The 11,744-nt window shown below is 40.6% G+C and overlaps 1 protein-coding gene across 1 annotated transcript in view; it reads right to left on the bottom strand.

Moving 5' to 3' along the window:
• Positions 1–737: 737 nt before the first annotated feature.
• LOC113641958 (glutamate receptor ionotropic, NMDA 2D) overlaps positions 738–11,744 on the bottom strand; it is a 69,157-nt gene continuing 58,150 nt past the window's right edge. The window contains exons 13-15 of the mRNA XM_027145169.2: positions 10,190–10,377; positions 6,466–6,707; positions 738–6,110 (exon numbers count right to left, since the gene is read on the bottom strand). Of these exons, the coding sequence (XP_027000970.2) occupies positions 2,946–6,110; positions 6,466–6,707; positions 10,190–10,377 (3,595 nt within the window). The 3' untranslated portion in view covers positions 738–2,945. The remainder of the gene's footprint in view (positions 6,111–6,465; positions 6,708–10,189; positions 10,378–11,744) is intronic.

Genomic DNA, 11,744 nt, shown 5'->3' with positions numbered 1-11,744 from the left:
TTTGATTAGAATCAAATTGATCATCATCTTTAATAATCAGTCAACAGAAGCAAGAACACAGTAGCTACTGGTCTCTGTTTTTTGCTAAGTGAGAGAACTGACAGGTATAAGCAGTGTGATAAACCATGAATTCAAAATGTGACGCAAATACATGTAAATGTAGTAAATGTTTTAGAACTAAAATAAAAATTTAAATATAATTGTAAATCATTGTTACCAAACATTAATTTAGAGTGAAGCATAACAAGAATCACATGGAGAAACAAATAGGCTTTCAAATACCCACAGATGGATGGCTGAATGGATGATTGGATGGCTTGTCATGAAAGAAAATAATAATAATTGTAATTACTTCAGGCAGTATTAATAAAGCATATTAAAGCAGTAATAAAAAATAAAAAAAATACTCAGGGATTAGAGTAAGATATGGTTGGATGGATTAATGTGTATAGTATATGTATGAATGTATAGAAAGATGAGGATATTAGACTTCGTTTTTGTCTTTTCTTAATTCACAGGCACTAATGTTTTCACAGTCATATAGGAGGAATAAAATTGAAAAATGTTTCCAGTATCTAGAATTGCTACAAAGCTAAAACATTTAAAACTATTCTCTAACACTTCCTCCAAGAATACCAAATATAATTTTATATATATATATATATATATATATATATATATATATATATATATATATATATATATATATATATATATATATATATAATGTCAGAATATTTATGTGTATATATATATTTGTACATATATATATATATATTGTATATAAATGATTCAAATGAGACCTCAAATGATAAAAGTTCATTCACAGCATTACATGATACATTCTGGGGGGAAAAGTAAAAATAAATAAACAAACAAACAAACAAAAAACAGTGTATATATTGTGATATATTTTTCTCAGCAAAATTAAGCTACATGGAAAAATTCTGTTCTGTACATGCAGTCAAAGAGTACTGTGTTAGTGCCTTTCAAGGGTCAGTGAAAGATCAAGTGTACTGTACATACACCCCACTGGACCCATTCAACTGTCCCTCAGCCCTTGCCCCACTCCCCGGTATAGCCACGAACATGACTTCCCCAAGCATCATCAGAAAGCTGACCAAGATGGGCTTAGCAGCTGTTTTAAAGAATTCATTTACACAAATCGCACTTGATTACCTGAGCATATTCATCCCCAAACGTATGCGATTATGTGCACCCTTTCATAAATGGGCAAAGTAATTAATCATATTGCAAATATTAGCAAATTTGTTTTAAAAAAGTCCCCATTAAAGCAGTATGTTGTACAGAAAGACATCACAGATCCTATTAAAAAGCGGAATCTCGGGTAAAGGGTGTTTTAATCTAGAACATGTGCAAGTACTTCACATCCTGATGAGTGTGTTTTTTCATGATATCTGCATTCAAAATGCTACAAGTCTAAAGGTATTTCTATATTTTGCTACATTATGTTAAAGCTACATTCAACTACAACAAGGGCAAAAGAGTTGTGCCTGATGTCAAATAAATTTCAGCAACATTTCATGATGTAAGCTAATCTAGAAGACCTAAAGCCCTGATATGTGCTCAGTTTGTGTGTGTTGGCACCAGTGTTCATTCTTATGAATAATGATGGTCTTATTGATTTGCCCTTGATGTATTAAATGATGCATTTTACTGGCATAAGCCAAAGCATTTGTGCTTTCTAAAATTATTTCTTTTTGCACTGGAAATAGTGTCTGCCAAATAATTATTAAAAGATGGTGGAGAGAGCTGGGAACACACTCAGTACCTTATATCTGCAAAATTACTTAACTATTGAACAAATAATGGAATTACAATTAAGTTTAAAAGACATGATTCAGTATTCAGTATTATTAACTAATTTTAATATAATGTAGCCATCTAGTGCCAATTATAGATATTGCAACCCTCATTTTGGTTAAGACAGTTACGTATTGCTTGTGTTAAATACTCTAAGCCAACAAGAGAGATCAAATATCATGGGTCCACTCTAAAAATCTGAATTCTCTGTTATTTGGCATCCAAGACTAAAGTTCTACTATTTAACTTCAGACACAGCTACTCTACATTTACTAACACAGTGAGCGCAATAGATAGAATAAAAAAGGAGTAGTGGGAACCTGGAGTAAGAAAAGAAATCCATACAGAAAAACTGCTACATGTATTCTGTTTTTGTCCTTAGTTGTTTTCCTGTTAAAATACATCGCAGACTATAGTAACATCCCTGTTTGACACCACGGCATCAGAGTTCTGACAAGCGCCAATAAATTTCTGCTAATGGGATTTGATTGGTTGAAGTTGTTGCATTACATCATAGGAAATGCAAGTACTCTGGAATCTTGACTCTAAACAAATTAGGTCAAAGGTCAGACATCACTGTCCAATATGGTCTTGAGAGTTGAACACAAACAGAAAAAATGTCACCGCATCACTGTGATGAAACACAGCGAAAAATATGTAAGGCCAGTTGTCAGCCAGTGAAGTGATTTTGGCCACAGCCAGCGTGCCGAAAAAGCAAACTAAAAATCTAAAAAGCAACTTTAGTCTTAATGGTTTCCATAGTCCATAAAATTCCCATTGAAGCAAGAGTCTTTCTTGAATGACAGTGTGTGTGTGTAAACATGACATCATTATTCACAGATTCTAGATCCACTGTTCTCATTGGAGGACAGGACTACGGACGACATTGTAATGCTCAGTTCCGAGCGAAAGTGGAGCACAGCTGGGCTTTCCGTGGTTTGGGAGACAGCCTCTGCCATCTCATCTCCTGTTGTGATATCACCACCACTGTCCCAGACTCTGGCGCCATCATGGCAGTCGTAGTCACTGCCTTGTTCCTGATGCAGCGCGTGTATGTGTGTCACAGTCCATTTGCACCTCACCATAGAGCTCACACACATGTGCAGCAACGAAGCCCCGTGTCATACTTCGCTTTCAAGGCTGGAAAAGTGGGCAGAGCCACGTCGTGAGCACAGACTTTTTGCTTTAAGGGGCAGGTGGGGAGAGTAGAAGCGTCTGGGCTGTGGCACAGAGCGTAGTCTCTGGTATTGAAGTTTAGCACTAGCACTAGCCCCTTTTGTGGTACCAGGCGACAATACCGGTGGGGGAGACATGGATGCAGAAGAAGTGGGTTGTGGAATGGGCACAGGAAGAGAGGAAGGTGCAGAGCTTGCAGGGAGTGAGGGCAGTAAGGATTGGGTAGGGGAGGATGCTGGCTCTGGATGTTGAGCTTGCTGGGTGCTGAGGTTGGACTGACTGCCAGATTTGGCACCATCAGGTTTGGGGGGAAGTTTGGGTCGGGAGCCTGCATTTAGACTGTGGCAGTGGGGCAGCAGTTCCTCCTGACTGTGGGAGGTGGCACTGCCCCTTTTAGACCGACAGGGCACTCTGCTGTGGCTAATCTGTGAGTACGAACACGATCCCATATCCTGCTCCCTCTCTCGAGCCCTCTTTCCTTTGCTCTTTGACCTACTGTGACCTCGTTTCTCACTTTTCATTGGCAGCTTATCAACTGACCAGTACCTTCGAGGAGGTGGTAGTGATGTTGGAGGAGGTGGCCACTGTGAGCCAAGTCCCCCACTTCCACCCCCAGAGCCCCACCCAACCCCTGCTCCTGAGCCCCAAAAGTCTCCACTCCAACCTTCATTTCGACCTAATACAGAATCATCCCTGCTGTTAATGCTTCCCCCTTTCTCTCGGGCAGGGTAGGTGCCAAAAAACCAACCCCCACCTCCAATTCCGCTTGCCCCTTCTGCCCCATTGCCCTCCCAATACCTTTCAAACTGACCAAACTCCCCTGATGACCCATCATCAGAATAACTCTCATCTGCTCTAACACGATCCCTCTCAGACTCAGACACAGCCCCTCTTCCCCCTGCCCTTCTCAATCTTCCCTCCACTCTTACCCTTTCTTGCTCCCTTTCCTGTTCCTCCTCTGCTTCATCATCTTGCTCTTCATCCTCAGAGTCCCATTCATGGAAGGACAGCCCCTCTCGGGTGTGTGCCCGGCCCCTCTCATAGTGTAGGAGCAATGGTCGACGCTCACCACCCCTCCCAGCCATATCTCGCTCTGCTCCACTGCTCCTCCTTCGCTTGGTTGATGGAAGAATATTATGTAATGAGGAGGGAGGTGAACCTCCAGATGCCTCTGTACCACCTCCACTGACCCAGAATTTAACAGAAGTAGGAAGTTTGTGGAGATTTGGGTATCTCTTGCTAGATGGTCTGTGGCGTGAATGGCTACTCTTTGCCCGCCTTACTCTATTCCGACCTCCACCACTCTCCTCATCTTGTTCATCTCCCACATCCTCCCCTCCATCTCTGTTCTCTCGCTCTCTCTCTCCTTCCCAACCTAAGAGACTTCCCTTTTCTCCAAATGTGCTCCGGTACTGGTTTGAAAAGGTGGCGTACTCTCCCTCTCTTTCTCCGTCACCCTCTCCCTCTCTCTCTACCTCTACATCACCTTCATCTGGCTCTGAATGCTTTCCAATGGATGCCTTCTTCTTCTTCTTTGCCTTCATAACCTTTTTCTTTTTCTTCTTCACCTTCCGCCGTTTACGCTCCCTCTCTCTTTCCCGTTCTTCTCTCTTTTTCCTCTTTTTGTTTTTTTTCTTTTTCTTTTTCTCTCTCTCTCTTTCTTTCCTGTGCCTTTTCTCCCTTTTCCGTTCAGTGTCACCAGATCCTACCCCGTTTCGCTCTCTCTCTCTTTCCCCCCATCCTGCCCACCACTCCTGAAGCTGAGCAAGCTGACTGCCACCTCTCTCCCTCAATCTGTTGCCTTCTCTCTCTCGCTCACGCTCTCCAAATGAACCACGGGGCTTGCGTGGGGGTACAGGGGGTGGTGGTGGACCATGTGTAAGAGATCTGGGGGACAGGATGGAGCGCTCAGGCATATTGTTATGTCGGTTGTGTCCCTGCAGAAGACTGGACTCCTCTGTCAGCTCATCTAAGTCTTCTTCTTCCTCTTCCTCCCTATCCCTGGTGCTGCGTGAGGTAGTGCTGGAGGTGGTTGAGGGAGAGGTGGATCGAGAAGAAGAGGCAGAAGATGTAGTAGAGGAACTGGTGCTAGAGGTAGAGGAGGACGTAGAGGTATAAGGAAGAGAGAGTGAGGGCGATGGTGGTGTGTATGATGGGGAAAGTGTTACAGGTAATGGAATAGGAAGAGGGGGCGAAGGTCTGGGCCTTCGACCTATGTCCCTTCCACCTCCTCTCCGGCCTAGGGGCAGAATGTTTTCATACAGTGGGCCACCAGACTCTTTTGTTTTTTTGGGCCTCCGCTTCCTCCAAAGGGATGAGGGAAGAGGAGGAGAGGGGTGCTGTAGTGGGGGGTTAGGTGGCAGTGGGGCTGGAGTCTGACTTTTAGGTGGTAGCCTAGGAGTGCCCAAAGACTTCACCCCCTTCCCCTGACCCCCTCCACCAGTACACACTCCCACCTTCTTCCCCACCCCATGGTCCATGCCCTTCTCCTGGTAGAAAGCTAAGGTAGCTGGTGGGGGTTGCTGATGGTTCCTGGGAGCTGATTTTGGAGTCTGGGTGCCTGCCTGTTGGTCCATACATGGTCCCAAGCCTTCAGGGTCAATGGGGCCATAATAGCGCTTGTATCCATCCAAAGTGCTTCCAGCAGGTCCACTCCCTGCCCATGTAGGAACTAACTTTTGTGGGAAGGTCCCCATGTCAGATATGCCCCCTCTGAGATTCATGGGCGTGGTGGCACTGGCAGTTTTGGGCAGTCTCCAGCGGTCCACAACAGCCAGTCTGCGGTCAGGTCGGGGCAGAAATGTGGAGCATGGGAGAGGGGCGCCTAGAAGTGGCGTGGTAGAGGGTCCCAAAGATCCCCCAGAATGTACCACCGAAGGAGGGGACCCAGGAAGGGGGGTCTTATAGGTCTGTGGAGGCTGAGGTGGGTGTTGTTGTTGCTGCTGCTGTTGCTGTGGCACCATGGCAATGGCCTGATTGGTGACACCTGCTGTGACAATATGGGATGAGGGAGGGGCTGACACCACAGAGGTATGATGGTGGGTGGGTATGATGACTTTGGGTCCACCTTGGGCAGTTTCATCCTCAAAACTGCAACAACTATACATTCCCTGAGAAAGAAATAGAGAGCAAAATAAAAAAAATATATTTTGGCAGTGGAGGATGTTATTTTGTTAGTCCTCAAAGAAATAAGATTGTTGTTCTGATATGATTTTCCAGCAGGCTCAGCTATTCTGGGGTGTATGGGGATTTGATTTAGGAAAGAGACTAAGCCTGAAGTTTTACACATCACCCTTACAGGATTAGCATCACTCTGATTCTACCATGCAATATCTCGTAAACAGCAAAACACTCTATATATGTGTCATAATGACTCATACTCATCCACTTTTCTCTCATCTTTTGTCTCCTATAATCTCCTCCATTTGCTATATCTGTCTGCCTGAATTTGGCTGCCCTTCTTACCCTGCTGAAGGCAAGTAGAAAGTCCAGTTTTCCAGCTTGGCCCATTCTGTTCATGCAATGGCGGAGTCTCCAATAGACAAGATGCTCCCAGGCAAACACCAGCAGACTCAAGCCCATGGCCACCAGCAACATGTAAAATACTCCAGCCATATTGTCAATGTCCAGCTTTGAGCTCATCACTTCAATTTTATCATTGTGGCATATCCCTGAAAGCCAGAGACGTTCCAGCATCTCAATTTCATCTGAGAAGAAAAGAGAAGAGTTACTCACTCTTTACACTACATAAAAAACTGTTTATATGAATAAAATTCAGGAAGTTAATATTTATATATAGAAAAGATATATATTCTTCACTTCCTAAATTGCATACTAAATCAAATGATACCATTAATTATGTATACACTCATGCATACTGATCGCAATATATGATCAAGAGTACTATTTACAGTGCTATACAAAGTATATCTGTGATGAAAGAGAGACAGTGGCAGAGAGAGAGAGAGAGAGAGAGAGAGAGAGAGAGAGAGAGAGAGAGAGAGAGAGAGAGAGAGAGAGAGAGAGAGAGAGAGAGAGAGAGAGAGGGTCAGGTCTAGACAATTCCTTGTGAATGTGAAGTTGGAGAATAAAGTAAGGAGAAAAACAGGCAAAAATATGTTTGTCTTTATTTGGAAACTCCATAGTGTCAGGGAAAACATGCAGGAAAGTAGAAAGGACAAAATGGACAAAAAGAAAAATGTAGATAAGATTGTGACATAATGGCAAACAGCAGGAGCATATTTTCAGTTCCATGAGGAGTACATAAAAAGAGAGATGAGGATACAGCAAGAGAGGGACAATGTGAAAACAGACATATTATACAAGTATATGTGTTTCATAGTGTGAAAGAGCAAAAACCTACTGGAATTAAATGAGGAATAAAATAAGTCAGAAAATCAATAACCAATAAATAGAAGATGGATTGAAGGGTGAGATCATAATCATTTAATCGTGGTAGATTTTGGACATCCTGGTTGTAGGAGCGGACTACAAACACTATAATGTTCGACATTCTGCTTCAATCGGTAGACAGACAATTATCCAATATAAAGCCACTCTGACAAATTTTGGTTTTAAGTCTCAAAAATTAGAAAGCAGACAATTTATTTGTAAAATATTTTAGCAATGCTTTAGAGACATTTCAAAGAGAAGCAAATGGTGGCAGTATTAAGATAGAAAACCTGACTGCATGCATTTATGATTGGAATGGCATAGGCCTATTGCAAGTGATTGATAATGTAAAGCTAATAAATTTCAGAAATGTATAATTTTTATCACAAATTGAATTGAAATCTTCAGCAACACACCATTAAAACACTATTGCTGGCTAGGGGCTCAAAAATGGTAGGTACATGATTATTCTCATCTTATTATTAGCATTATATTGTTGCTGAATAAAATGTGTGGAAATTACAAAGTAAAACTAAATAAATTCTTAAAAATCATCAATCCTGGACTGATGATGTGCTATTCTTGTATTAAGTCCTGAAACAGCCTCCATGTCTCATCCACTCAGAAAGTTTAAAAGACAGATCCGTTAGCAGCTGTTTGATGAATTTAACACTACTTAATTGTGACTCAAAAAGTGATCAGAGGATGCAAATTTGAATCCTGATGATGCAACCATATGTGTCTGGGAGCCCAAGAGAGCAAACTTGGCAGTACTTAATTGTATTATACTATCTAAAAATATCTAGATGAAAATATAAGTATATACAGTAACTTATCGTCATCCTTTGATCACAAACAGAATTGTATTCAATGTATAACAAAAATGAAAGAACCAGCCTCGCAGTTACAACACTTTCAAGGGTCTGTAGATATGGACAGTTTACCACAAATTTGTTAGGTATAAGCAGACGAGTATCAGTTTGTTTTCACAAGATACAAATTGGGCCATAAAAGGGGCCATAAATTTAATCACAACCAAACTGTTTTCAGCTCTTTAGCTGTCTAGAGGTAATGATGGTCTTTTTATTTTTCCTTAGCATGACACATGTTGCTTGATAGGCACGGTTAGGTGGTCTTTTTAATTTATTTTTTTACAAATACAATTGAACACCCTTTAACCTGAGATAATAGCTGGGCATGACACCATCTGTGTGACCTACAGTCCCAGTCCGACTCTTAACTATCATCAGTCTCATGCCAGCCACAAACCTGGGTCAGACCTAAGAGAATATCACCAAAAATGTCCGCCAGATTATTACTTCAGTTTATTACTTCAACAAAGCATTTTGTTTTACTTTAAAAATAGGACTAGGCTACACTAGAATTGCTATATTAAGATAACCTTGGTATTTCATAATATGTAACACTGGAAATATTTAATATAGTGGCCTTAGATGAAATGTATTACTAAAACATAATATAAACAATATAATTCATGAGGTTGTGTGTGGAAAGTGGAACATTCTAATATGATGGTGTATAATTTATAGTCTAGAATTGATTGCATTCTCCAGTGAACAGTATTTTTGTTATATTTAACCAACAAGGTAAGGACACTCCATAGATAACCAGCAAAAATCATTTGAAAAAATGGAAAGAAACTCTTTAAATGCTTGAAAAGCATTTGCTATAAAAGAAACCAAGAAAAACAACAACAACAACAACAACAACAACAACAAAAAAAAACTACACATGAAGAAGTACTGTATTGATAGCTGTTAGGCCTATGTGATGAAGCTCTAACAGGACGTAACGAGTAAGACATTACTGTCTGAGAGGTAGACGGAAGGAGTGAAAGATTAGAGGAAAATGTCGAGAAGAGAAGGATTACAGTCAGCAGGTTGGAGAGGGTAGAAAGAATAGAAAAGCGATACACAGAATCACCACCTGTGAAATGCTCTTGAAATGCAGCAGGAAAAAAAACTAATCAGCCTACAAAGCAAGTCATTAGTGTCAACAACCACTAAACCATCATGCTTTTTAATGTTCCAAAAGTGAAGTGGGTGCAGATTCACAGAAAATAAAACCACAGAAATCACACATAAACAAATGGAGAGAAAAATACAAACAGCACAATTCGTTTCGCATATAGAAATGTCATGACACGGTTAGCTGTTTAATTGTGGCATTAGCTGATGGGACCTGGCATCAGTGAGATGTTCTCACAGCAGGGACTTGGCAAACACACACAACCACACACACACACACACACGCACGCACGCACACACACACACACACACACACACACACACACACACACACACACGTGTACACTGAATGCCAGTGAGGATTAAAAACAGTGTGCAAACCATTAACCTGTGAGTATCCATAATAATGGCCAAGACTTATTGCTATCTTATTGCTATGAAGGCAGTACTGGTCAGTGGGGTGCAGTAGCAATGTTCCTGCTTCGTCCATTTAGTTATTTATATTTGTATTTGTTGGGTTTACGTTTATAGGCTGCTAGCTATTGCTTTTTTTTTTGTATTCATTTTTTGTATTTTCTGTGAGGATCTGTTCAACTAAATCATCTACACCAATAAAGCAGTTTGAAGTCCTTCGTTTACAAGCACACCTACACAAACAGTGCATAGATCACATTAAATAATAATAAAGTTCCCTGCATTACTATGTAAAAAACCAAACCAATAAATTCATGAAATACAACATTGAATGAAATCCATTCAGCTCTTTTAACTATCTCAACTTGGGTGCAACCACAAGGTCAGGCTCTTACCATCGCCCACCAGCTGCAGCAGTGCCAAGTCCAGTGGTCGCTTCCAGCGGGAGTTCTTAATGAGGGCAATGCCATAGCCTGTAGTGGCAAACACTTTACCAGAGCCTATAGTCATCACTTTACAGCCCTCGTCCTTACGAGCCATGTAGTTGAGCACTGCGGCATCATAGATAAATGCATCTAGCTTACTGCAGGGGGGAAGGGAGAGAGAGAGGAAGAAATAGACAGAGAGAGAAAGGGAAATGCTGAGAAGGCAGTGTGAAAATGCCTGCTTCTCAGATTTATTAGCAAATACAAAAAGTGTAAATAAATGTCGGACATCGGAAAACCACACAGCATGATTAACAATTCACAATATTTAAATTATTTATATTAAACTATTATAAAACACAATAAATGTGTCGCAAAGGGCCTTAAAAACGACCCTTAAACACATAAATGAGAGCCGATAGCAAATATGCAGAGCATAGATAAACATCTAAAAAAACATCTTCAAAAAATAAACTGTAATAATGGAAGTTTTACATGATACACCCCAACACAGTAGTTAACTTTAACACAAAGGTGGTAAACACATGGCTTACAAGGATGATTTTTTTTTTTTTTTGCCCTAGCCATTTTTTTATCGTTGACCAGATATTCACTTGGCAGTCATACTATTCATTACATTTCCAGCATTTGGCATTACTTTGCTTTCAGAATACTTTTAGCCAAATTCCTTGGCACTGAATCATACACAGGCATCCACTTCATGCACCTAAGTGGTTTAGAAGATTCCTTAATTATTTAGTACTGGTCACCTTAGTCATTGTGAGTAATGGAGAATATTTCATAATGTGCTTGCTTGTGGTTTGTTCTCTCTTTACTTCTAGAGCGGCATAATCTAAGTTTCATCATTTATGGGCTTTTTGTTCATGATAAATCAAGGAGTAAAAGTCAAATGTCCAATATAATTTAAGTACAGTCTTAGGTGACAGGGACTTATCTTAACCCAGTAACTCTTTATCTTTTGCCGTGTCCTTTGAAATATCTATTTTAAAACAGGTTTCAATAACAGTTTGTAAAACATGGGTCAACACTTTTCCCCATATTTACAGGGACCACGGTTTGGTCCTCAGTTCAGGTTACTGTCTTGTATGGAGATTTACATGTTCTCACCTTGTCATGTTCTCGCTTTGTCATGTTCTCTGGTTTACTGTTATGATCAGTAGACCTACTACTTAAATAGCTCCAAATGGTAATCCACTTTAAAAATCCACCAAAGCCACAACCAGGATTGAGCAGTTAAATGTGTATGAATATGAGGATAAATGATCATATACAGTATTTAAAACATATGTTTAGTGCTGTTTTATCCTTATACCTTGCGCAGTGGAATGGCAAGTCACCCTGGACCCACATACCAAGCTTGTGTACAGTATACAAGACTATTTAACATTAGAAACCAGGGGATGTTCTAGTTTCTAGAATTAGGCCTTTATAGAACACACAGTCACAGACACAAACACACACAAACACACTCATGCACACTTGATAACAGCTAAACTAAATCAGG

The sequence above is a fragment of the Tachysurus fulvidraco genome, chromosome 3 (genome assembly GCF_022655615.1).
Source record: "Tachysurus fulvidraco isolate hzauxx_2018 chromosome 3, HZAU_PFXX_2.0, whole genome shotgun sequence".
In the NCBI taxonomy this organism is placed as follows: Eukaryota; Metazoa; Chordata; class Actinopteri; order Siluriformes; family Bagridae; genus Tachysurus; species Tachysurus fulvidraco.
This window is presented reverse-complemented; position numbering and strand designations above follow the sequence as displayed.